General features: G+C 40.9%; 1 protein-coding gene across 3 annotated transcripts; it reads left to right on the top strand.

Moving 5' to 3' along the window:
* Positions 1–250: 250 nt before the first annotated feature.
* On the top strand, positions 251–27831 carry GEMIN8 (gem nuclear organelle associated protein 8). 3 transcript variants are annotated; one of them, XM_055802276.1, is made up of 5 exons: positions 251–374; positions 1213–1256; positions 4943–4979; positions 7757–8189; positions 25829–27831. In XM_055802276.1, exons 3-5 carry the CDS (start codon positions 4977–4979, stop codon positions 26077–26079), a joined length of 687 nt encoding a protein of 228 aa, XP_055658251.1. In that variant the 5' UTR covers positions 251–374; positions 1213–1256; positions 4943–4976; the 3' UTR covers positions 26080–27831. The 3 variants fall into 3 exon arrangements, with proteins under 3 accessions (XP_055658251.1, XP_055658250.1, XP_027641046.1); XM_055802275.1 differs by having other exon boundaries at positions 1213–1260; XM_027785245.2 differs by lacking the exon at positions 251–374 and adding an exon at positions 597–867 and having other exon boundaries at positions 1213–1260.
* Positions 27832–27871: the final 40 nt, after the last annotated feature.

The raw sequence follows: 27871 nt of genomic DNA, 5'->3' as shown, positions 1-27871 counted from the left end.
ACAGTGCCAGCCGCCACAGCACACTCAGGCACTGACTAACAGTTCAGCCCGGTGGCGGGTACTGTACGTGCTCTGGGACTGCAGGAGGTGGCGGGGGGCAGCCGGGACAGCAGGAGTTCGCACCACGGTCTCTGTGGGGGGCAGGTGGCTCCTCGGGGCAGCCCCTCCCCGAGAGACGCGGCTGCGGTGCCGGGGACCCCCGCGGCGCCTCCCCGCAGCCCCACAAGATGGCGCCGCGGGACCGGGCCGGGCGCGGGAGGAAGCGGCGTAGGAGGCTCCGCTCGCCGCGCCGCGCTCGTCCTCGCCGGAAAGAGGAAGCACCGGCGGCGGCTCCGCTCGGGTCCCCGTGCCCGCTGGAGCCACAGGCTGCCCGGGTGGGTGCGGGGCTGGCGCACCCCTGTGCTCCCGCCTCGCTGGGCCGCGGCGGGGCGGCTGAGGGAGAGGAGCAGCCGGGGCCGCTGAGGGAGGGGCAGCCGGGGCGGGCGGTGGCGTGAGCGGAAGAGCGAACAGCCCGGGAGGGAGTTTCGCTTTCGGAGCCTGGGCGCCTGGCGGGGCGGGCGGGCGGCGTCGGTGGCGCAGATCGGCTCGGCGGGCTCGGGGCTCTGCTTGTGCTCCGCGAAATGTCGGCGTCCGGCCCCAGGCGGGGGTGCGGGAGCTCGGGCGGGAGGGATCCTCCCGGCGCTGGGGTGTGGGGCCGGGGCCAGCCGTGCGTGACGGCTGGTTTTCCTGCCAGCTGTTGGATTTAATTGTTTGCCCTACTTGGCGGAGGCGAAAGCTGCTCATCGGCTTTGTGATCCTTGAAGCCACTGACCAGAGTCAGGGCATGGCATCTGTGAGACCAGAAAATTAATTTTGCCTTCAAAAACAGTGCTATAGAAGTTTCATGCTCTTCCTCTTTTATGACTAAACTGACAAGCCGTATGTGAAACAAACAAACTAGTAATTGTACAGCTTTTAGCATTTCGTTTTGACCTCAGATTTTTGGCCCACATAGCTTTTGGGTTTCTGTGCTGGCACTCTGAGAAGACAGACCCTCATTTTGGGAGCAGCAGAGGGTTACGCTGGCTCAGGCTCAGTCCAGGTCAAAAGAGCCATAATATATACGCTGAAGTTTGATCGGCATGCTTTGAATTTTTAGGTCTTGTGATTAAATGTGGATTGTCTCTGCAATGATTTTGTCTTACGTGTGATCTGTTTCCCTTCCATTTGCAGGAATTACTGCTACCGGTGTAAGAACATTGCTGTGAAGACTAGTGATAGGTAGGTCTCCATAGCTCAACTGACTCTCCTGTTGGGATGACCGACGGCCGTAACTGTATCCTAAGTGCCAGACAGGTTTTGTATTTATAGCTGTTCACAAACAAGAATGCAGTGTATAGTGTTGGGAATTTTTACCCTTTCTTCTTTTTAAGCAAAAAACTTGCACTGCCAACTGTCTCAGCAATCACAGGCTTATATTTCTGCCTGACTGTAACTAGGGCGCTTTGGTATTAAAGTTAACATCACACACCAACAGTGCACAGTCTTAATCTGAAGCACAGAGTGTCAAAACACTTTTCAGACATTTCCCTGTTCTGGTGGTAATTCTACACCAAGAGTAAGCATTAGGAGTATAAAATTGCTGTTTGTGGGAAGATAAACACTATTGATGTTGTTACATGTCATGCTTTTCTTACTGAACTCTTCGAATATTTTTTTGAAGTGTGTAGTAGGGTGAGTTCAAAATACACAGCACAAACTGATGTTTAACACCTTAAGTTGTGAAACTTGCTGCCATGGGATGTCATGGAAACACAGTGTTCATGGGTTCAGAGAAGTTACGTGTTCTGGCTTAAAATGCCAAAAGCAGTTTGGAGCTGAAAAAAGTATCTGAACTGCCACTTGCTGAAATCAGGGGAAATGCACTATGAAAAATAATTCTTGTATGTGTACAACAGCGTTATGTTTTACTGTTTCTTACTGCCCATTGCCAGAAACTGGATACTAAGTTAGGGACGTGTCTGGCCTGACTGAAGAAGGCGCTTCTCGCAGGCTAAAGTAGCAGAGCCAAAAGCAGTGGGCAAAGGACATGGTCGACTGTCTGTTGGTTTGGGCATTTCCCATTTAAACCGAGTTTCCTCTTTCGGGAGAGCTTTATATATGTCTTTAGTTGAAATTTGCTGAATTTATTGAAGTTTCATCTTCCTTTCATAACATCTTGTATTTTTACCGTAATATCATGCAACAGGTTAATTAATCATGTTCTGGTCGGTGCTGTGAATGACGCCAGCCCCTCCTCGGTCCCGCGTGGGTCGGTCGCTCAGAGCCGTACCAGCCGCCGCCCGTTCGGGGGCCGTGTGCCCGCGCCGTCCACAGCGCACCGCTAGGGGGCGTAGCCTCCGCAGCATGGGTTGTATTACCGAGTCATAAATAACAGTATTTTGTCGTTGCGTTTGACAGTATGACAGACATTGTCTCAACTTCTTTTGACTCCAGTGGAATTAGGTGCAGTCGTTGCTTCGATCAGATTTATTTGTTTCCACTGACGCTTACTTGCCTCACGTTGGTACAGACACAGGCGTGTTTTGATGAAACGGAGTACATCCATATCTAATTATCAGTGGGGAAATATTTTAAAACTGACAAAAGGAAGTAATAAGCTATAAAAAAATAACTTCTCTGTCATTAATGGGCAGAATAGGCAAACAAATCTCTTCCTCATTTTAAATTCCACAGTTGCTGGTGAATTTCATATGTTTATTTGCTTCCAGATTTTATTTTTTAAAGTGTTAATTATAGAAGTAATCACATGTATTTTCTGGTTCTTTCCATGTTTTATATTTAATGTAGTTTCTTTTGGAAGAGTAATTCAGCTGAAAATAAAACAAACTCATTCTTCAATTTAGTGTCCCAGCTTGCAGCATTGTTGTGCTTTGCTTTGTATTTGTCTAATGTTTCATAAATAATTTGTGAAAGTAATGAATATTTCTGTGTTTGGCAAAACAGTTTTTTCATATTTGGCAAACTAATACAGTTGGATAGTTTTGCCAGGGTTTTTCCCCTCCTTCCCCTTCAGAGAGCATACGTACATGTTGTGTATTGATAATAAAATATCAGGCTTCATCACTTACTGCTTTAAAAACTGTATGTACGTTAAGCTCTGAACCTGATTTCTGCTCGTGCTGGGGCTAGTTCAAAGAATCTTTTTGTCATGTAGTAGTTAGGGTGAACGTGAAAATGAAATACACATACTTTTCTGTAGTGTAAAATGAAGGAGTTGGCTACCGTGGAGTTAGATTTTTAAGTATGAGAAAAAGACGTTACACCATTCTTGACAGTATCCAGATGTATATGAGGAAGGGACAAAAAAGTATGTGTGCATCATGAGAGTGGAGATAAAAGTTTTGAAGAGGGCTAGCACAGGAAATGAGATACTTGAAATGGACAAAGACGGATAGCCCAGGAGTCTTTTATCTATTTGTGGATTTCAAGAGTTACAGGTAACTGCAGTGTTTTACAGTGACCTCAGCGCTAGGTTTTCTTCCTCCTCCAAGCAGACAGGAGAGAATATAATGAACTCACACACTTTGGTTGCCTGGTGCTTGAGTCCGCAATCCTTTGCTCGCATGAGTCGTCTCATTGATTGCAAGGGGACCGCTCATGTATGTAGGGCTTCTTGTAGATGCGTTGTTGTGACCAAGGGTTTATGGATTTGAGCTTATTGTGGACTTTGCAAAGGACAATAATTTGCCTTTGTGGTAGCTGCATAATTTGCATTTTCTTTGAATGTGGCCCATCCCCATTCTTTCAAGCAATACAGCTTGGCTTAAGAGGCAAAAAGTTGCTGTTTAATCGGTATTGTTAAATACGAGGCAGAACACAACTAGTATGTACTTTATTCGTATGCATTTTGAAAAATCCTAGTTTTATGCTGGTATAAATCTGTAACAGTTGTAAGTGCTGTCTTGGCTATATTCCAGTGTTGCTGGGAATAGCGTTTGAACACGTCTTAGGGGTAGCAATGTAGTTGCGTGTACTGGTGTGTACTGAGTTTCTGGTACCTTGCATTGGCACTCACCTAACATAAAGTTCAAGTTGAGGGTGAGAGTATGAGGAGAAATACGTGGATGAAGCAGCTAATGTCTTAATGTAACAAAATAATTGCCAGGTGGGGAGGGGATTCAGAATATTTCTCAGTGATTCATGCTGATAAATCACACTGAAAATAATGGCAATTATAAATCCTGCCTGGTAGTTATAGATACCTTGTTCTGCCCCCTCTTACCCGCCTTCTTCCTCCCACCCATCCAGCTCCAGTTGTCCTTCTTCCTTTAACCTTTTCCTCACATTTAACAAACGGGATTGCAACTTGAATTGGCTTGTGATATTTTTTTATGGGAGGCAGGATCAGATGTCGGGGGAGGAAGAGAGAAATAAGGTGAAAGAAGGGATTGTATGCAGTTATACGTGTATGATAGGTTTAAACAGAAACTTTACTACTTGAATGGAGTGAAGATGGGTTTAATTATTTTATGGCAATTCTTTTGTAGATGTCCATGTGCAGACACCACTAAAGAGTCAGAACAGTGTGTTTCGTTGAAGTTTATGCTTTTTATTTGGTATTGATTTGGAAAATAAAGGTCGTAGAAGCATAAAGTGTGGGAGAAAGTAGAAAGGAAAAGGGTAATGGAGAAAAAAAGTCTTCAGTCCCAACATTTTAGGCTGTGTTGTATAGAAGGGTCCCTTTTAACCTTATTGTAGTGGGGAATTTTAACGAATGGGATTTTTACTGATGCTAATCAAAAGCTATATAAATAAGAGACTTCAGCTAGCCACAACAGAGAAGGAATATTTAATAGCTGTAGGCCATAGTACTCAAGTTTAGCAAAAATATATTCAGTGCTTGTAACAATCTTAGTAAGTGTATTTTTATGAATTAAAAAGCTACTGTTTTCTTTTCTAGTTCACCTTGATCACCAGAACAAACTCCACAAAAGATGGTAAGTAGTCTTTATGGGTTCTTACGTGGTAACTTAGTCACATTTTATATACAAAATGCATATAAACACTTTCATTCAACTTTCAGTGCAGACTTAAAAATTAGATGGGAAAGTAGCTAAACTGCTTTGAAAATAGAATTCATATTACAACAGTGAGTGATTTGTCTGCTCCTAGGAAGACTGCAGAGACATAACAGGAAAATAACAGAGAACTCTGGTCGTTTGCCTTAGATTTATAGCTTTTGTTTCCTTGAGGAAATCTCTCATTTCCATTTATTCCACAGCTGAAAAAGCACAGACATAGAGCTAAGTTAGACTTTAAAGAGTTCCTTTCCCTTTTCCACCCCAATGTAAAACACTTCTGTAATTTCTTAACAGATGTATTTTTTAAATTCAAATGTAAAAGGGGTTTTCAAGGGTCACTTTCAACAAAAAAGCCACAAAAAGTAGTTGGACAGGCACCAGCATCACAGTTCTGTCTACATGAACTGGCTTTGTGTCTTCCTTTCCCCTAAATTAACAACTGGAGTTAGTCAGCTAGACAAATCAGCCAGCTGGATTCCAGAGCTTTCAGTAAAGTCGTCAAGGCCCTTTTTAGAAGCCTTTTAGAAGAACTAGAGATAATTTTTGAGCTTTAAAAGAATATGTTGTCTTCTTTGGAAGTACACAGAATGTAGGAGATACCTGCTTTTGTCCGTGGTGTTTCAAAACTGTGTTTTTAAGCAGTGGAAAAAATAGACAAAATGTTCTAAAAGTAGCCTGTGAATGTATCAGATTTGACGACAGGACATTCTCGTCCAACTGCTGAAGGATGAGGAGTCAGCGTGACATTCTTAAGCTAAGCAAGAACAGTAAATAAAACATTGCTCATCCTAGCTTTTAGGTGGTTGGATAATAAAGAATGAAGAAATTCCATATGGAAGGCAGATGCTTTTCTTGCACCCACTCATCTCAAGAATAAATATTCTGAAATGTATGGTCATGTAGCAGCACAATGTTAGACCAAGAGGAGAATCGTAATGAAGTTTCACCTCCATGAATTGCTACTTTTCAGGAAAGATAATCTGTCTAGACTTTAAAATCACATAGCTGAACCCCACAGCCCTTCACAAATAGGGTGCCATTTTTGTTCAGAAGTATCTTAAAGAATACAAGTTTGTTGTGGTGGGGGTTTTTTATGGAGTCTGTTAGCTTGGAGGTGTTTTGTTTCTGAGAGCACTTACCAATGACCTTAAAAAGAGATAACTTTTATAGATGTCTTATGGGATAATGGGCTCAATTTTGCAGGAAGACAGGAAACATGAGAGTCACAATTACTATTCCAAACTCTCTAGCTTTTGCATCATTGCCTGAGAACCAGAAAGTGAAAACAAATGTAAGTAAATGAAATTAACCACTCTTGATATTGTTAGCATTAAATGGAAAGTATTTCTTAGGCTTTCTTTCTTCTCTTTTGTTTTGGGATATTTTTTATCCAGAGAATCATTGTTTTAAGGCTACAGAATGGTGCTAGTGCAGATCAAGAAAACACACTTGAAGAAAGATTTTTGTCTTGTATGCCCTTCTAAAAAAAAAAACAACAAAACAAACAAACAAAAAACACAACACAAAGGACTGTAAATGTCACATTCATCTCTGAAAACCTTAGCTAATCTTGCCATAGTTCTGAGTGTTTGCCAAAACATGACTTAATTAAAATTCTTCCAATTTAAAGTACAGATTCCATTTTGGCCCAGATACAAGATTTTTCTATGGAAATGAATATGTGGGGGAAAGAAAAAAACATTTGCTATTTATTTTACTTGTTGTAGGCTCTGTTTTACTTTATGGTCTTGGTTTAAGATCTATTATCTCCTCTTTTTGAGAGTAGGACAAGGAGGGAGATGAAATGGCCTGTAGAAAGGAGGCTTAAGGCTAGAGGGACTGTGGGGCTTTGTAGTTGCTGGTGAAATTTGAACAGCATGAAACTGTTTTTTCAAGAAAACTAAAATTAGCTGGAAGACAGGAGAAGGTGTGTTACAGTATGTTTCATTCTGTAGAGCTATTTTTCCATGTACTTTATCAGTGGTACTTTATTACCACTTGTCGTATGTTGGTTGCTGATGAGTACAAAAGGGAGATTTACTGGCAGCTTGTACTTGGCTAAATACAGTCTTGTTTTTGATTGAGGCCATGATGGATATATGAATTTGGCTGAACTGCCATTTGACCTTTATTGAGAAACTTACTTTGGCAGGCAGATGGAGGAAATATGTTACTGGATAAAATGAATGCCTTTGTTTAATATGGAGGAATTTTAATCTCTTGTGTTTTCTGTCTGCGGATTTGGAAGTCAGGTGTAGGTTGTAATACATACACCTTGGAATGATTCAGTTCTTGTAACTCACATGAGTGGCTAAGGAATTGTGGAATATATCCACATAGCTTATCCCCTAAAAAGAACCGATTCCTGCTGTAGTAGCACAAACACTTTGAAAATACCTTCTGGATACTGCAGCTTCTCTATTGCTGATTCTTCACTGGTAGTTGTGTTGATGAAAAAACAACGTCCTGTAAGAGTAATGAAGTGTAGCACACTTGCACTGCGTTAATACTTGTCCTCCTTCAGATCTATATGGTCTATCATAGGAAGAGGATGACTTAATGATTAGAAGGCAGACTTTATGCTTGTGTTTACAGTGTTTCTCCCCTCAATTACCATTTCTTTTCTCTCTCTTTCCCCCCACCCTGGGTTGGGGGGAGGGGGCTTATGTTCTTTCCCTCTCCCCGTGTTTTAGCAACAGGAAGGCGCTGACCCATGGTATTCTCAGCAAGTGTATGCAAGATACTGGAAGCACTATGATCTAGCCATGCGCTGGATGCGTAGACACCAGAAAGCCTACAGGAAAGCCTTGGAGTCCTTTTATCACCTACCGTGGCATCCTTCTGCAGCCTCTCCAAGTAGCCGCTACTCAGATTGGGATGGGAATGATCTCCCACATACCCAAAACTGTTCTTCCAGCAATAGCCCACGTGGCAGAGCTCCGTACCATAAGGGAGCTCAGCAGTACACAGATGCCCACCAAGGGAGGGAGGATGCTGACAGGGACTCTGAAATGGAAGAAGACTCTGAGTCTGAAGGGGAGATAGAATATGACTTGAGCAACATGGAAATCACGGAGGAGCTTCGCCAATTCTTTGCACAGACAGAGAGGCACCGGGAAGAACTTCGTAAGTCCATGCTTGTTCTATGTTTTCTGGTACTTAGTGGCCATAACATTGAGTGATGGATGGCTTCATCGTTTACAGGTTTTATGAGAATTCACAGAAATATGCAGTGCAAGTGAGCAAGCCAAACAATGAAGTAGGCAAAACTGATGGGTGCACTTAAGTCCCATTCATTAGAAATAAGTCTTAGAAAATGAAGGTTTTTTGGTAAGAGAGAAAATTATGACTGCAAAGAGGAGAATAACACGTTGTCCGGAAGACAGTACTAGTCTGAAAGAAAAACTCCATAATTTTTGTAGTTAAATCTAATATATGTCTGAGGGGGGAACCCAGAGGAAGTGCTTTACTACATCACTGAACCCTAGATTAAGCCTCAATGTATTTTATTACACAGAGAAGTCATTTTGTTTGTTATTCTTCGGCTAACCCAACCGTAAAATTTCATGACCTTTTTCTTCTCCCCCTGCATCCCTAGGGTACTCTTCATTCTGTACTATACCACAGGTTTCTCTTTGTTTTGCATCTTGATCTGCACCCAAATCCGTAAGCAGGGAGTATAAACCAAAGACTTCAGATTTTTCTCAGGTCTTGATCCTCAGAGGTATTGGTCATATTTGTTTCTGTGAAATCCTTAAAAGAAATAGAAGATTATGCTGTACTTTTATTGACACTTTACTGGATATGTAAATGTTGCAGGCAAATTTATTATCTGTTTTAAGGAAGCAGTATGATGAAAATAACTTTTCCCACATGACTCCAATAGGAAATACCCATAATGAATGTTTAATAGAGCTTTGTCTGAAAGAGGGAGATGTTTTACAAATGCATAATAAAGACAATGATATTGGGTGGGAGGGATAAAATTTGTGTTATTTTAAGTTTTGTAATCAGTAGGCATCCAGTGAGCTAAACACCTCAGCTGAACTTCACACTTCCCATCAGTATGATGCACAGTTGATCTAGTTAGCAGAGGAAAGTGAGGTAAGGAGCTCAGTGGTAGTGCCTGACACGCATCCCTTTCTCATCGTGCTGCTGCAGAATCAGCTTGTGAAACATTCCTTTGATGAGGTATGGGATACTTGAAGATGCTTTGCTACTTCTGGAAATGCAGTACATTTTCTTTGGATTTATTTTGCCTTTATGTTTAGTGGTGTTCAAAGGCATGCGAGTGGTTAAAGTGGTATCCTGGAAATTGAGATGTCTGGGCTCAGAGATGTTCTCTGTTGCATATGTCCTGTATGACCTTGGTATAGCTATTTAATCTCTTCCTGACCCCTCACTGGCTGCTCTTGCTAAAAATATGATCTGATTCTTTATGATGAGCAGGTGAATTGGGAAGAGGTTTGTGACTCAGAATACAGATTTTACTTCTGTTCCTTCTACCACAGTGGTACTTTTCTGCTGTGTGCCATGTACTAGCCTACTTCTGTGTAAGTCCATTCACTTCAGCAGCACTATTTCAGATCCTCAAGCAAATTTGAGCGGAATCTGGTCTTTAGCTGCTGCATGCCTCAGTTTCTTTAGTAGTTTCCCTATAAATTGAGGATAGTAATAATAATAGTCTGTAATTCCTCAACACATGAAAAACTAAACAAGTACTTGATTTATTGAAATTCAAAAGTGCCACAGAATTCTCGGGTGATAGCATCTAAATGCTGATTTTTTGAGTAATTAAAAATACAGTATGATCTTGTTCAGAAATATTTTTTTTCTTGCATGGTGGGTAGGGGAAAAAGAAAATAGAATAAATCTTTATTTCTGTTAAAGCTTCTCAGGAGAAACAACATAGCTTCCCTCATGGTGTGGAAATGAGCTGGTATGGAGACGGTGTTGAAGGCAGTACCACTCTACTTTAGGAGGTAGTGGTATTAATTTTCCTGGATGCTGTTTCTGAACAAAATGAAATTGAGAGTTTCATTAAGCCATGATCCATAATGATGCTATCATGTTATATCTTCCATCCTGTGCTGAATAATGCTTGTCATTCTGTATTGATGCTCCAGAAGATGGAGATACTACTAAAGAAGCCCACAGTTGCTGAAATGTTTACTCTCTGATGCCTCTTCCTTTTAATCCCAAACTGTATGTATGTTGTGTGTCCATTCCCCCTGCCAGCCTCCCCGCCCCCACATAGGAGCAGATTTGTAGAGGAATTTTGGCACTAATGTGCTCAGTAATGCCTGAAATTTTAAGTATCATCCATGTCTGGAAGAGACATTTATAACGTTGAGGTAAGAGTACTAAATTTTCTCTATAAACTGAATAAGAATATTTGGGTATATCAAAGCAGAATACCAATAGTAACCTTCATGGTCAATTGCAATATAAACCAGCTGTTAGGGAACATTAAGGAGGAGGCTATGTCACATGTCTTCTTTCTTTGGCATAAATAAGGGGCTCCAGGTAGAGTTCACAGCCGTCGACCCCTGCTTCTTGATATGCAAATGGGGGAAGACACCTGGCTTGTTGCTTTTTTTAAAATGATTACTATGCAAGAGTTTGATACATGCTTACTGGCAACTTACAGAAGTGAGACATAAGATAGGAAGGGGAATTTGGCACGTAAGGATGGGGATACTAGTACAGAGGATGGAGGTCTGACTTACCTTTGCGAAGGATGACTTCCATTGGTCTGGTGGGTTTTTTAAGCCCTGCAAATTTAGGAAATACTATGCAGCTATTTTGGATGTGCATATTGAGAGTCTTCATTTACCAAGTAAGGGAACAGCTGGTTCTCACACATGATCCATGTCTCATCAACATGTAGAAGGATAATCAAATGGACTAGGAAGGAAAATCCTAGCTGATGTTCGGCTCTTTACTTCTAATGCCTGCTATAGAGTCTGCTGGAGGTAAATGTGGTCACAGACATCAAAGTATAACATGTTGCAAACTTCAGCTGTGGAAGACTTAAATAGGCCTGAAGGTGTAGGTGGGAAGGGCCTTTGTGTCTGGACATGACATACAAGTATTAATTGCAAAAAGAAAAGTGTCAGAGACAAGGAAGCCATCATGTTGGACTAGACAAAGAAGAAAACATTAGGTTTATGTCTTTTTTTCGGTACAAACTTGAAGAACAAGCAGATTCCTAACTTCTGTAGCACTTTTGTTTTGTTTTGTTTTCACAGTGGGCATTTGCAGTGATTGGCTGACTTGGACAGTAAAGCTTTTGAAACTGGCAGCTCTGAGCCTTGCTACATGATTTAACACTTCAGCAGTGATACAGTTGTTCACAACTAGCCTCTTTTAAAACAATCTCTTTTTTTTGGTCTTTGAATTCTTGCCAAATTCTACAGTTTTTCTAGTCACGTTGTGTTGCAGTCAAGTTATGTGTTCCTGGAGTACCCCAAAGTAATAGTGAGCAGAGTTTACCTGAGGCTTTATGAACTCAGACATATTAATGTACTACAAACTTATCTCATATTCTATATATGCAGTGCATTTGACTAAAATCCCTTACAGTTTTAATTTCTTTGCTCTTCAGTTGTTTCTTCATATACAATCATAATTATCTAGTGATTCTATTTTTTAGTGTTTTTTTTTTTTTTTTTTGTGAAGCTAGTATGTTGTTCTGGTTCTTCATGTAACTGGTGATCCTAATATACTGTGCTTCTTGGGGAAGTTTTTAGTTGCATTGGAAAGTCTTCCCTTTGGCTGTTGGAAAGTATGAGGTTTTTTACTGGGTTGCCATACCTGTCAGAGCTAGGTAGTATGCTGAATTCCCCAAGCACCCTAGAGGTAAAGGACAGAATACATTAAGTTGCCTTTTTATGTTTGCAAGAATTAAAAGGACAAAAACCAAGAAATGAAGATTCACAACCCTAACAATTCTGTAAATTGTCTGATTGCATATATTTATTACACTGTTAAATTTAGCCTCTGAAACATGTAGTTTTTCCTTAAAGCAGTTTTTCTTTGTTCCCTTTTTACATATAAGAGAAAATTACCACTGTAATTGAGTGAAGACAGCATTGTGAGTACATTAAGAACCATTCTGTAGTAAACAGGCAATGAGACAGTGTCCTTTATTTAAAAACAAAGAAAAGCAAAGTACCATCATGTCAGTTCATTACTGAAGGATAATAGTCTGTCAATTGTTAATGCTATAACTAGTTTTTTTTTCCAGTAAAGCCTCTATTTGTATTGCCCACATACCCTCCAGTTTTTCCAAAAATAATGTTGTCTCAAAACTTTCATGCCAGATGGAAAACCTTTAAAAAAGAATTGAAAGAAGATGGCAAATGAAGATGTTTGTTTTAAATCTGCAGTTTGTAGAGTTTTTTTCCCTCGAGTTTCTTTTTCTCTGAAAGATGACAGTTGCCACTGCCTCTTCCATGAAGAGAAAGTAATGGAATTTTCCGTTTTTTGAAACTTGTTTAAATAGCACCAGATCCATGAAGCTTTTTTTTTTTTATTTAAGGCCTCCTATGTGCTTCTTTGGAAAAGAGACTTTCATGCAGGTTTTTTGCCACCATGTTTTCTTTCTTTCTCTCACTTTTGGTAAATGCTTCTCCCTGTTCTTCTGTCTGTCTGTCTGTCTTCCTCAGACTGTAGTTCAGATCCTTACTCTCGGTCACAAGCATTTTTTTTGTATCTTCTTCCCTACCCTAAACTGCCAAAGCAGTGTGGATGATGAACTTACATCTGCTCAACTTCCTTAGCTTTGTGAGCCTTGGTTGTCACATGAACTTTTACCACTATCTTTAGAAGTTGAATTGCTGAAGCTTCTGAGAAATGCTTTTGAAATTAGAGTGCTCTCTGCAGTATGTGTGGGTGCTTGGGAGATGCTTTTGAAGCACGTTTTTTTGTGAACTAAAGGAGAAATGTGAAAGGCTCTTCCTTTGTAACACATATCTGCTCTTGATGATTTTATTGTGTAGCAGCAGAATCTTCTCAAGGGCGCACACTGTGTCCAATGTAGAGGCTGTGTTATTTGGTACTGGAAGCCAAGAGCTAAGAAAATGCCTCCTTGCTAGAGAAACAAGGAAAACTTGCAATTTTCACTGCTTTAATACTGGAAACTAATATGTACCTGCAAAAACAGGGGTTCTGAATTGTGTTTGGAGAGCAACAGTTGGGCACAGGTTTATATCCATTTCATAAGAGACAAGGTTATCTTTATACTAAGAGTATCAATTTGGGAACACAGCCATTCCTAGAATATGTGATAGTTGAAAATGGCCTTGGATCTCATGCTGGAGACAGATTTGAGCTTAGAGGAATGTATAGCTTTGCTATATGGTTCTATGCCTTTCATATCAATCCAACAGACTTTGCAACAAATGGACACGCTGCTGTACAGGAATTAATGGAAGAGAGGCACTGCAAAACTTGAGGTGCTGCTGAGAAAATAGTGACTTCCTGTATCACGGGACTAGATGCAGTCAGAAATGGATATCCTCTGCTGCATGCTCAGGAGTGTTGTATGAGGGTTAGCATATAGAACTGGAAATTATATGTCAAGTCTTTGTTATGTGCCTGGGGCTGAGACTGACAGTGTTAGCAACTCTGGAAAGTATGCAAGTGCAAAGCCAGGCTTATTGTTTTGCTGCTAAGGGATGGCCCAGGTTTCAGCTCCTAGGTGGTGTCTTAGAATGTTGGGACACACCATGCATGCAGCCTGGACAGCTGGGTGGAGCTGGGTCCTGGAATGCCACTTCCCGGTCTGCCAGTGGCTCTGCTGGGCTCAGTTCTTCCTCATCATGCTGTGGAGTACTGTTATTTGAGTTAGAGCAGGTTTATAGCTCAGAGCATGGGAAAGAGGCTCATGTGGTTCAGTGTAACTGTAGTGTAGACATTGCTTTAAGAGGAATGTCAAGATGTCAAACACCTATTTCCTCTTACATTTGATGGAAATAAAGGATGCTGTCTTAATGCGAAAATATGTATTAAACTTTGGAAACCTGTGTTTGAAATTGTCACCCTTTGTCTGAAGTGTTCCTGTTGTTACATCTGAGATAATATACACATGGCTTGTTGAGAGGTTCTATTTATTCGTATTTATAAGGGATTTTGAGTACTTTAACAGGAAGTGAGCAAAAGCCTCAAGTGGTAGAAGAATGAACAATATGTTCTGCAAAGAATTGTTCATTCCAGACCTTTTGTTTAACAGTTATGTTAGATGTCATCCTTGGGACCAAAACGCATCCTATCAACATCATCCTTGCTGGACAAATACAGGGTTTGAGCTACCCTTTCTCCCAGAGAGCTATTATCCCCGAGTTATTCATGAGTCAGAGAAGTCTAGTAATGTGTATTGTTGCTGCTCTTAGTAAATCAGTGCTTTAGTTAAATTCATTCTGACTAGACTTGTCTTGAGGATATGAGGATAAGATGTGCAAGACAGAGACAATGATTGTCTCTCTCAGCTGCCCTGTCCCTCACCATCCGTGTGCTAGATCTTCTTTTGATAGCCGTTTCTTGATAGTTGCTGGTCTCAAAAGGAGACAGGTCAGTAGCTTGCTGTGATGGATTAGCTATTGGAACTTTCTCTTTACAAAGAAAATCCATGTGGTAATTCAGTTCTAGGTTGGACAGGCACAAAGTCAGTGCCTGGTTTGTGTCTGTGTGGTTTCCAAGGATTGAGAGCATTGCTGTGACGTACCTGGGCTCTGCAAAGCTTTGGCAAAGAACCACCAGGCAGACCTCAGGGCTGGGAGGCCACATGTGGAACAAGGAATCCTTCCCCAGTCTTGTTGTAAGAGCAAAAACAGCTTTCAGAATGCTGTTATGGAAGATTACTTCATATGGGAACAGTTTGGTGTGGGAAGACACAGATGCTGCTTACACTCGAAACTGGTGCTGGCAATTTTTTGAAGGCAGGTCTGCCTGCTTGGTTATGCTGTTAGCATCTGCAGCTGCTCTGAGTGGCTCCTCTAGTCATCCTTTCATTCTTTGTCCCTGCAGGGGAGCCTGCGAAAGCAGCTGCAGCTGCTGTAGAAAAGAGCAGGTGAGATCATGCTGACAGACACAGCTCTAGGGAAAAGTGACATAAAAGCTGCTCTGTGCTAATCGCTTGATTTGGGCAGTCTGTGTTCACAGTTTATGCACTTTTCCGTTTCCCCTAAAATTCATCAATTACTGGTTCCATCTAGGAACCACATGTAGCATTTCTGGATCTCTAAATGATTTTACTTAGGAGAGAGCTTTGTCTGAGTTTTGTGCTGATAAATCCCAATTCTTATTTTATTAAAGTTAAATCTTCCTTTAGTGCGATACTCTCGACCTTGTAAGTGGATAGTGACAGTATGGGCTATGATCTGTTTTCTAACAGCCTTTTTTCTACCTGCCTGGGGGAACTGTTGTAGGAGGAATTTGTAAAGTTTCAGGGTGTAAAGAACTGGAGTAATTGGAAAAGCAAATGTCAAAGACCAAGGTGGAAATGGATGTAATGTATGCTTTCTGTGCTCTTATCTAAAAAATCTGCTCAGAATCTACAATGGAACATGGCAGCAAAGTGTCTCAACTGTTACACGTTTTACGTCTCTGTTACAAAGTAAACCTCTTGTTCAGATTTGCTTGGAGACACATCATTTATCCCTGCTAATTTTAACAGGGTGTTGCTAATGCCCAAAATTTAGAGGCACCATTTGCTTTTCAACATCTTTCACTGTGCCTCAGTTTTATCAGAAGCATCCAGATGGAATTCATGTCCATTGTCATTAGGCAAATGTGGGTGCTGTGGAGGCAGAAACTGAGAGTTTGAAGACTTCCATCTGCCTGGGTCTTTTTGAAACTCCTTTCCTCACACGCTCAAAATCAAGTGAGAGTTAGACAGAAGCTGTTAGGCTACCCATTGCAGACTTGGGTGGCCTTTACAGACTTCCATTGTGACCTTGGATGTATCATTTGGGACTAGATCCACAAAAGCTTTCAACATAGGTGGAATTTAGAAACAGATACCCAAATTAATAATCTCTCTCTTCCAACCATGCCTTCCAGGAAGAAGAGGACTAGTAATTTATACCCAAAGGATGATGCATTTTAAACCCCAAGGTTTAAAGGGAACATTGTCACTTGTTTTATTTCCAGTGGCTGGGTTGAGTAGCTGTGACACCTTGTGCCACATGATCTGCTGTGAAGCCCGTGCCCAAGGGATCTAAAGCACCTCCTGCTCTAGCACTTCTACCTATCTCCTGTGATAGCACTTCCCTGTCGCTCAGGAACGTAGAGAAGGTTGATACAACAACACACCAAGAAAAGGTTGTGCTGCCACCGTTGGAAGTACTCAGTACAGATTGATCCAGCTGTTCATCAGTGTTATACTTGGCCTCCAAAGTACCCACACCTGTTTATCCAGTTACCAGAACTTCCCTCAGATACTTTCAAGTACATATTCAAGTTCTGAGTTGTCAGAACTCTGCTGTGCAGTACACTGAAATCATGGAGGCAACGTAAAATGAAGAATGAATCTTAAATGGGTATTTGCACTGAAACCAGGTTTGTACTGAAATGAATAACATGGGTGTTATCCTATTGATTGTCATTGTTCATTTAGCTGCGTAAGACTCTCCAGAGTTTAATTTCATTTGTAGTTGCTGAAGTGGTGGTTGTTGCTCTAAAAGTCAGCTCTGTACTCACAGAAATTGGAGAAACTTTGCCAAGGGATGTAGGTCTCCAAATAGGCCTCGATTTTAATATGGTGGTTCAAACGCTAACAAGCCAATACTGTTGTTTTCTCACTGTGCTCAGGCCTTGCAGAGCACCTCTGTTTCTAGGAGGTCTCCAGTTTCTGATGTGGTTGCTGAGCAGAAGAGTTGGAAGGTGCTTTAAAATTCATCAGTTGTCATTGCTTTGGGATTTTTGGCCACTGGTATGGTGGGAAGGAGGCTTAAAAAATTGTAGAAGAGTCCAGACTATGGAGACTGCATCATGTGTGACATGATGGAGGAGGTGTTGAGGTGGTAGATGGCAGAGCATCTGGCTGACTTTGGAGGAGTGCAGGAAGAACTGTCTGCATTTTTTGATTTCTACATTTCTCAGTAGGTAAAGCTGGTGATATGTAGTTATTTGCATTCCCTGCTTTTGTGTTCTTCCCTTGGCATTAGTTACTGACCTCTGTCATGAACAGGCTGACGGGCTAGATGAGCTTTTAGTCCTATGACTCTTCATGTAAAGCCCCCTCTTCATCAAGTCAATTAAACACTTCATCTGTGAATTTGTCCCGTTGAAGCAACAGAGTGGAGACATGGAGGTCCCACTTGCCAAGAAGTATAACTCAACTTTCTGAAGGGCAGGTTGCCAGCTCCCTTTTTGAAAGGAGGCAGTGCTCAGACTTCTGCTCCAGCATCTGACTCTGGAATTATTTCTGGGGTCAAACATTTGCCTTTTGTGGAAGGTACAATAGACACACATCTGCAGGTTTTCTCTGGCATGTTTTCCCAATGTTGTTTTGTTGTGTTTTTAATACTGGGCATAGCAATTATCCTCATGTATTTAAGTATATTTCATTTAATTTACTAGAATGCTGAAATGAGCAATTAGAAGATCAGAGGTAAACTAGGTTTCCAAAGCTACCCCTTTGCCCTTTCTTTCAGAAGCTGTGATATAGTTTGCCAATTCCTTTAGTTTGACCCTCTTGCCAGATTGATTGGTTAGGCAGCACACTGTAGTTTACTAAGAGCATGGAAAAAAACACGTATTTTCACGCTGAAATTGATTTTATGTGGATCAGAGATTGTTATTTAATTCTCCATGTCTGCAGTAATACTAAATTATGGACCTGCCAGTTAACTGAAAGGTCAGTTCATAGCCTGAGTATGTGTCCTTTCAGAAAATCAGTGACATGATTACAGGTTGTTCTCAAAATAAAATTGTTTTTCAAATGTTTTTGATAAAGTAACAGATTTCCCTACATATGTTACTGAGTTGCTTTCTCATATCAAACAATAAACTAACCTTGAATTCAGCACGGCAGTCTGTGGCTGGAGGCAAGAAAGAAATTTCAATGTAAAATTTGAATGTGCAAGTTTGATTTAGAAGACTGACACAGGCTACTTTTGAGAAAAAAAAGAAAAAAAAAAAAAAAAGCACCAAACTTTCAGTATTATTCAGCTGTCTAGCACTCCGTACATCATGGAACACTTTCTTCCAAGTGCATGTGCCTAATTTCTATTCAGGACACATTTAAAAAATGATTGTGAAACTCCCCTGTTCTGGCTTGTTTTTAAAAAAGCACTTTTAAAATTGAACATTTCCTTGTTCAGTCTCCTCTGACTGTTCCATAAATGTATGCGTATATGGATACAGTCATATATAGACTGAAGTAATCCTTCTGTTTACTCTAGCACTGGTGTCTTTGTCTGGCATCAGCATTGTTGCCATCAGCGACAGATTGGAGTTGTTTTGGGGGATGGGAGTGCAGAGTCAGCTGGTCTGTATTTAATCTTTCTGCTGTAGACTTGATCCTTATAGAGGCAGCTGTCAGTGCCTGATCCTGTACTAATTTCTAAGCAGTGATCGGTCAGCAACTCCCTGGCTGTGTAATTCTGTCAGGTGGCACAAGTGTGCGGTCTGGACACTGTCTCTGGTGTGATACAGACCCCTGGTTACACTGGGCTCGCCTGTGCATTTTGCATCCTAGATGCACACTTACCTTATTACAAATTAGATTTAGAGCATTCATATCTCTAGAGCAGGCATTCACTTGAGGTACCACTGGGCTAGCTGGTTGCTTCATGTTTATGGGATTTGATTGTTTCAGTTAATTTTCTGGTTAGGGTAAGAATATCCCTTTTTAAGGGTTGCATTGTGGAAGATAATAGAAGAAAATTTAAAAAAGGTGATTTGTTGTTTACCTGGACAGTAACCAGTGGCCCACTGCTAGTGTAAACATGGACATGAAGGCTTGTATTGTTTCCATCTAGAATCTCTGGCAACTTGTTTTGGAGACCACACGACAACCCTTCTTGGTTTTTTTCTCCTGTTTCCAAAACAGAAATAGGCTTCATTATCCAGCTAACTTCTAACTTTCTGCCAGTTACTTAACTACAAATTTCAAAAAAAATTGAGATAATTAATTCTTTAAAACTGTCAGGTAGGAAAGTACTAGATTCATTTTACAGATTCCTTACTGTGAGACGTGGTTAATTTAACTTGAGAGGGATATATACCACCTAGTAGCAAACCTGGAACACCTTCATTCCAACCTTACTTCCTTGCCTTCTATGCATTTTGATTTCAAAGGTAGTTTCTCTCTCCTTGCCATCTCGGTAAGTGATTTTGTGCTGTTTCTACAGAGCTATCTTCTTCAAAATGTAGAAAATCTGTATTATATTGAAAGACAAGATAACAAACTGAGTAATTCAGATTTGCAAAATCTGTTTGCTGTCTGCTTAGACAGCCTGTTGCAACTGTGTCTGTCTTAGGGAGCACACTCTCTTGCCTTGGACTATTTCCTGCTTTTTCCAATAGGTTTTCAGTTGTGCTTCAATGAACATGTCTCAGCGCCAGAGCTGAGTTAAACAATTTTTCTTCCTAGCCATTCACTCCTGCTCCGGTTCTGCCCCTTTGGTTCAGCATGTGTGGTGCCGAGACACCGAACTGTACCAGTATCAAATATAACTTGCTGGTCTTGGTTTTTCAATTGGATTTTTTGTTGTTGTTGTTGTTTATGATTCATTGTGTGACCCCTTAGACAATTGTAGCAGCATCCTTGAGGGGCCTAGGAGCTGGAGCACGCAGCTCAGGGAGAAGGAGGGGAGCAGAAACTGTGTAAGCTGATTTTGTAGCAGAGGAAAGAATAATGTCCGTGGAACCATGGTTTCAGACTGCCACAAGCTTGCCAAGGAATCACATCTGCTCTTACTTCAAAGCCTGTAACAGAACATTTTATTTTTTCTTGAGAATATTGCATTGCTTGTAGATATATGTGGTGAAATATTCAATTACTTTTAACTCATTCATTCCTCAGCTAGCAGATGGAAAACTTGTCAACGTAGATACTTGGGGTTTTAATACCTTCAGCATTTTTGGTAGTTCTCTTTCATGGTGGTTGTGACTCTGGTTGCTGAGAGCTTATCATTGCAGACAATTGCTTCCCCCAAAAGCCGCCTTTATTCCTACTCAGTGTTTTTAAGCCAGCTACGGAATTTGATTTTTCTGCATAGGTTAGACTGCTGGCATAGTAAGATAGGGCTTAGCTGTCTCCACGTCTTTGAAGATCAGACCGATGTTAAAGATGGGAAGGGGGAAGTTTTATTGTGTCATCTGTAGTCCTTCTGTTACGTTTTTTTGCAAGCACAAAGTTTTAAATTTAAAAAGTTTAAACCTAGGTCTGTTTTCTCCAAGCCAGTTTACAGGTAGAATGAGGCTGTTTATTCTGCTATAAAATAGTCACTCTCTTCTTTCAGTATGTTTCCACAATTTTTGTAAGTTGCTTAGTGTTCCAAAGTAATCATCCAGCAAGTGAGACTATGCTGTTTTCGGCAGCCCAGGATATTTTATAGGTGTGGAGGTAAGTCACAATTGTTTGTATCTCGTAGGTTCCCATTGATGGGAACTCTTGCCGTGCAAAGCTTTGCACTTGATAAAGAGTAATGCTTGAGATGTCAGCCCTCTGGAAATCCAGAGCTCTGTAGAAATCAAACACTGTGGATATCCTGTTTACAAATCCTCATGTTTAAATCCTTACTTTGTTGGAATTCCTGTAGGCAAAGATTTTGGTTTTCCCCATGGTGTGCCTGGTTTATGCAAGTACAGGCATAATAAAACGGTCTGATGCTATCACCTCAGAAAAACTCATGTGTAAGTTTATGATAAAGGTACTTAGCCTTTCTAAGGAGATGAAGAAGCTGGCATTTTGCATCGAGAAGCTTGTGTGGGCAGAATATTTAACACAGCAGATAGGCTTGTGGGAAGTGGCATTCAAAGAGAGAACTAGGAGTTTTTAATCAGTAGAAATGGGTGGTGTTTTTAACTCAGTGTGGGCTGCTCAAGATCGGCTCAGGTAGCATTTAAGGCAAGATGAGCAAGCTCAGAAAGTGCACATGCAGCAGTAACAGAAAATCATTCGTCATTTGAAATAAGCAGACAAATATGTGAACAGGGGTATAGGTCAGTCTGAAATCATGGAAAAGAAAAAATAGATCAAGGCTGGGGAAAGTGCCGTATATCCTTGTAGAATAATGTGCTAACTAAGCAAGAAACTGAAAGTCGGTGAAGGCCATTTGACACTTAGAAGGAGCAAGCCCTTGGTCTCTTGCCATAACTACCATTGTGTGAGGCAGAACGTGGCAGACCGCAGTGTGTGCGCCTAGAGAACTGTGGAGAAGGCTGCCTGTATATGAAACATTGTCAGATTGCATATGATCACTGGCTACGGTGAGCTAAGGGTTGAATGTACAAATATTAAGAGCTAAAAATAGTATAAGAAACCACACAATGCTGGATATGAATCTTTTATCAAAAATTCAACATAGATAATTACACTTCCTACTTTTACCTTCTTTTAACGTTGAAAAGTCTCTCCGTGGAGAATTCTCTCCAAATAAGGGAGTTTATTTGGGGTTTGGTTTTGAAGGGGTTTTTTTCTTTGTTTTGGTGTTGGGTTTTTTCCCTTTTAATAAGAAGAGGATGAATTCCAGAGAGCAATTTTTTTTTATTGCTGCTTAAGCTTCTCGAAGGATCTTACAAAGAAAAAAGAGCAAAGTGGATCAAGCTTACAGAAAGTATATGACATTTTCCTTTTTATAAAGTAAGAGAAACAAGACATCTTGAGTTTCTAAGGACCTACAGGGAAAATAGCTTATGTCTTGAAGAGCTTAGGTCATAGTTTTGCTGAAAGTATGTAACAGGGCGTTTGTGTGCATATGAAACCCCAAAAGCAGTGAACAGCTAAGATACTGGTTACTGGGTTTGGCACTCCCTGAGGATGGGAGTAGTTGTCTGTATTTGTTCACTTTTCTTTTCAGCTAGTACACTCCAGATTAAAAGTCATCCGTAAAAGGTGGGAAAAGTTGGTGGGTGGGTGTGTGCAGGCAACAACCCAAAACTTTCTTTCAAAAGGCCTGGAATCACTGATGGCATCCCAGAATGCAGTATGAGTTAGGTAGAAATCTCAGTATTCCTTAAATATGGAGAAAAAAGGCTATTTACTGTGTTTGGGAAAAGATGTCTCAACTGCTTTTGGCCAGATAACGACTTCCCAGCAGAACTGCATGTGGTAGGAATAAGTTAATTCTGAAAACAGCTTTAAGAGAGGAAGAGCATCTTTGGGAACAAATGGAACTGACCAATTAGGAAAATGTGCACAATGCTTTTTCTTTGTGCAGGAACCACACACCACTGCAGCTGCTTGCCTGCCTTGTGAATATTTGCAAAATTCCGCTCCATGATTGCGGGAAGCTTGCCAGTAGTTGAAACTGAGTGCTGTAAAAGAAAGCACATTTATTTCAGTCTGTGTGAAGTGGAGGGAGGAACTACTTAAAACTGTGTAAAAGTTATTTGTTTCACATTTATAACTTGGCAGCACAAGGACTTATGAATTTGGAGTGTGAAACTGATTTGAGAATGAGCTGGGGACTTCATTGCTGCAGACTGAGAATTAGTGTTTTGATAAACCTTGCTACCTAATTCATGGATGAACATTTGGTGCTTGGTTCAGAGAAATTCTGGTTGCCTCTATAACTTTAGGGCTATAGACATTTTATAATTTTGTTGGTTTATTTTTTCCATTGTCAGATGCTTGTCATCTTTTTGAGGAAGATGTAGTTGCACATTTAGCTCAAGTTGCACTGCTTTGTATTGTTTTTGAAGTAAATTTTGAGGTAGTGGAGAGAACTCAGGCTGCTGGAAAGTTGAGCAGTTCTACTTCCCAGCCCTTGCCCCCACCAGAGAAAACTTAAGTGTGCATCTCAACAGGACAAAACTTTCTCTGCTTTCATCTATTTTTCATCTGTATTTGGCTGGAAATACTGCTTTTGGAAACGCAGTAGTTTACATACCCATTCTTCCATGGCTTCTCGACAGCAAAGAGTGCGGTCACTGACAGTGGAGTTTGTCATGGTAGTATCTCTCTGCAAATAACTGATTTGAAACAGCAACATATTCCACGCAGCTACAGCGGTATCGCCAGCAACAGCTGACATGTTCTATGTTCAAATCCAGCCTTTGGTGCAAAAAACTGTGGGTCCCTGTAGCAGATTTCTGCCCCCAGCCTTTGCTTGGACTCTATAGACCTGATGTATGTGTCAGACTCCAATAGTCACTCCGGAAATTTTTTAACCAGTAGCTATGGAACAGTAAAAGTCAGGTTAGAAAGTTAAGGGCAGTACATCTGATTAGTGTAAAGTAGAACATAGACTCCAGACATTCATTAGGTAATTCTGAGAATGGTATTTAAATTGGTATTATTATTTTGATTGTTAACATTAGTATCCTCCAGGTTTATGAGCTACTCTGTGCTACAAAATGGAAATTGATGCATACTAAACTCTAATCCACTCATCCGTCATAAAGCTTCTGCTAGAGACCCGTTTAATTTCCAAACAGAACGATTCATTATCTATCTCTAGAGATGTTAATTTTTCTTAAGTGTTACTGTGTGCAACGAGCTATCGGAGAGCATTCTACAGCAAGCAAGCGAGGAAGCAGCTGTCTCTAGTATGCAGCTATGGGACTAATGAATAAAAAATTTCCATGGGCAATACAGAAATACAAGGAATTGTCTTTGTGGCCCAAGAGAGTCAACAAATACAGGTTCAGTTCATGCCCTGCCAGAGTTTTGCTGTGTAACCTACAATGGGAAACACTGGTTTTCCAGATAGATTTTTGTTTTCTGGATAACACTAATCAGTGTAATTTGCATCAAGTTCATACTTAAAAGCATGTTGCCTAGTTGTGGACGGTCTGGTGTCCCAGGAAGTTTGTTTCAGTGGGATGCAAGTGACAGCCTGGGTGCTATAGCCTGTCCTCATAGCACTGGGTCCTCTGTAGGCAATTTTAATTCAGACCTTCTGGTTAAAATGGCCTAACACCAAATAAATCTGACTCTTCCAAAAATACATATGGACTCTAATGTATGTTTCTTTGTGAATTCTGGCAGTGCAGCCCACTTCAGGGGTGTGCCCTTAAAGCAAAATCACAGAAATGGCTCTCTGGAATACATCACTAATGACCTCCCAAGCTCTCCTGCCCTTCAGCCGCCAACACAAAACTGTGGATGGTGTTGGAAATGACAGAACAGAGGCTTTCTGTGTCCCTGTCAGACAAACAGATGCCAAAATTGAGGTTTCTGATTATACTGTGTAAAATATCTCTTTTCTATGAATGAAGTACAGGGATAATTCATTTAGGAAGTCTGACAGGCAGTCAGTTGGCTGCTCTGTACAGTACTTTCCAGTGTAAAAATAAACTGCAGATGTTTGACACAGATATGTCAGAATACTTAATTTTGGGTTAGGGTTTGCAGATGTCATGTGTTTTGTGGAAGCTAAATCCCTGTCTTATGGGAAGGAGGGAAGAGGTACATAGCACCAAACTCTGAGAGGCATGTCCTGTGTGTGTGACCTGTGGACACTCTTCCCTTTTGATGTTTAAAAAAAAAATGCTGTCATTAGTAGTGAACTATTCCTCTAATGCAGTTTTGAGAACAGTCATTTGTTATTGGTAGGCAAAGGAGTTCAACTGCCAGGTGATTTTCTTCCTCTGGTAGAAATGTCCCCGTCAGAGGGGAGTTTTGTATAGCACTTTGCTGTTTTAACTGCACAGGGCATTATTTGTTCCATCAGAGCAGCGCTCAGGATCTGGAGGCAAGTTTGGGTACGCAAAATCAGGTTCTTGCTTTTTGACTGGACTTACCAAAGAGGATTTTTGATGACAGATTGGTCCAAATGTTTCACATCTCTGAACTGTTTTGGATCCTCTTTAAAAGACATGATGCAGGGATTTATGTTGGGTGCTGGTTTTGTTTGTCTTCAAAGCAATAGCAGTAAGGCTGACAGTTTTGAACTTTGCAAGTCTTGAGAAATGGATGAGGTTGGATAGTTTTATCTAAACACAGTGCTTACATCTGTGTTTCATTGGATGCACTTCATGGCAGACATTTACATGACAGACCAATTTGTTCATTTTCATAGAGTAGTAACTGATTGATTACATTTTCTCTTGGCTATGGTTCAGCTGAAGTTGCATTGTCCTGTGCATTGTTTCCTTGTCTCAGCTGCTAAGTCATTACTTTGGAAACAATGCTTTTTTTTTTTTTTGGTGGTTTGGTTTGGTTTTTTGTGGGGTTTTGGTGGTGGTGGAAGTTGTTCTGGTTTTGATGGTGGTTTTTTTTTTCTTTTCAGGGCATGTGTATGTTGGGGAGAAATGAAACAATGCTGTTTTTTACTTGTTATTACTAATACAGAGAGTTTTGTACGCTTTCAGAGTTCAATTCCAGGATCTTCTTTCTTCCGACTTCTTCCAGCCTGGCTTTATCATGCTATTTAGTAGGAATTTGTCATTATGCATAATGAGCACAGCAGGATAAGTAACACACAATTTGTTTTGTAAGTTGCGGAAGTTGGCTGTACCCTAGACTGTGTGGATCTCTGTTCTCTAGACCCAGCACAAATTTGCATATGTGGTATTAAAAAAGTTAAAATAAGATGAGATTGGTTGATCGCTCTGTAATTTACATGTCTTGTGGCTTATTTGTCTAGGGAGACAGCAGCAGCTGGAAGCTGAGCATGAGTACGTGGACGCGGATCAAGACCTTCACAAAAGGACAGGGCGCTCTGCGCAGCCACCTGCAGAAAGGCCTGGGGAGAGGCGAGTGGCAGAAATGAAGAAACTGTATGGTGCCGAAGCTGCCAAAATCCAGGCAATGGAGGCAGCCATGCAACTTATCTTTGATAGAAGCTGTGACAAAAAGCAGCCCAAATACTGGCCCATTATACCCCTTAAACTCTAAGTACCTGGACTGTGCTCTGACCTGGCACGGAGCTGTAGGAGTGGATGCGTCGGTCAGGTTGTGCTGCTGAAAGAACAAACTGCACATTTTGGTTTTGGCTGGGCTTTGGGACAGAGGCTGACAAGAGTAGCATGTTTCTTTGCCCTGTGTTCCTTTTACACTGTCTGTCAGCGATGATCACGGTCCAGTATATGTACGTACAGTTGTCAAGTAGTAATAGGGGGGACAGTAATATCAAACATGTCTAAAGTCATAGTTTCACTCATATGATACCTGCCTGCCTCGACCATGCCTGCAAGAAACATAATCATGTCTATATTCAGTGAACTAGGAAGACTTAGTGATGTGAAAAATACTCTATGAATTGTCTGCTCTTCCGATTTAGGAAATTGAGTGGTCCCATTTTTTAGTCTTATTTAATGTAGTAGCATTTGGATCGTGTTTAACACAGCATAGCTTAAAGTGTTATGTTTGCTAATCTTGGATTTTTTTTGAGAACCAGGAGCCCAGTGGCCAAGACACAACATATCAGATTACTGTAGCTCAGTCATTTGAATTTTTTTCAAACATTTATAATAAAGCAGGAAGCTTTTATTCTTGATTGATACTTGTCTGGCAGGAGTTCAACTTTAAAGCATCATTACATAGAAAAATGTTTTCATGAAGGGGGTGGAGGGAATTGGGGGGAAAATCCTGATGTGGCCCTGACTGTTCGAGATCTGTTTAGTGGAAGAGAAACTTAAGAGGCCAAAGCACTCTTGGATCCAGTGCCTACAGTGATTTTTGCCATTCTAATAAAAAGCATCTAATTGGTTTGAAACTTTTAAAAAAGATGTGTTTGATAGACAAAGGGAACATCTGTGTGCTGTATATGGGGGTGTTTATAAACAAACATGGCTACGTTTATTTTAGGTGCAGCTTTCCAATGCCCACCTGCATATTACATGCACAAAGCTTAGACGCAAGCAAGTTAGATGCGCCTCTGTGTGTACTCCTCCGTCTGCACAGGCTGTTTGGCTGCACTTCTGTCACGCTTTACTTTTGGTCTGTTGTGCTTGCCTCGCTAGTAGCTGACCAGGTGGAGTGAGGCACACAAGTGGTCTAAGTAAGAGAGGCAGGATTGGACTCTCAGTACTGGTGACTCCTTAGAAAATGGTACACTGAACGCTTCCAAGAACTCTCTGTGAAGCACTGCTGCTTATGTATCATTGTGTGCTGAAGGCCTGTAGTTTGTATTAAGCAGCATTTCCATGCCAGGGCAAAGGAACATTATGCTGCTTTAATTGTGACAAACAAACATGTACCTTTCTGGCAACACAGGAAAGACTAGATTTCGAACTTCAGTTCACACCTACTTTGTCTGGTGTATTTCGGTGGCATGTGTAGTTTATAATATACACCAGCCGTTGCTGTGCCCTCTGCAGCACCCACTGCACCAAAGCAAATCTGTGGTGCGGTTTGGAATATCTCTGGTTTTACTAGTAGTTACTATGTTCTTTCAAAGCAGCATTTTCATTTTTGTTCCACCTTCTTCACTTTAGATGTGACAAGACGGAGTTAAACCCCCCAGTCTCCATGACTTTACTGGTCTGATTAATCTGAAGAACTTTACATAAGACAGGAGAGGGGAAAAGAGTTACAAACAGTCCTGCATTTGTCTTCCTTCTTGGTTTTGGTGGGTTTTGTCAGAAATTCAGTGTTTTGTTTGGGTTTCCTTTTGTTGACCAAATAAATTATCTTCGTAATACCTTATCATTGATTTGTATTTTTTTTCAAATGAACTTCTGTACTT

The sequence above is a fragment of the Falco peregrinus genome, chromosome 4, assembly GCF_023634155.1.
Source record: "Falco peregrinus isolate bFalPer1 chromosome 4, bFalPer1.pri, whole genome shotgun sequence".
Lineage (NCBI taxonomy): Eukaryota > Metazoa > Chordata > Aves > Falconiformes > Falconidae > Falco > Falco peregrinus.
This window is presented reverse-complemented; position numbering and strand designations above follow the sequence as displayed.

Bases quoted from the DNA above. Each gene is read 5' to 3' on its own strand.
- GEMIN8 (XM_055802276.1), top strand. The intron at 8,190-25,828 runs GTAAGTCCATGC...TTATTTGTCTAG, and splicing joins GAGGCACCGGGAAGAACTTC to GGAGACAGCAGCAGCTGGAA.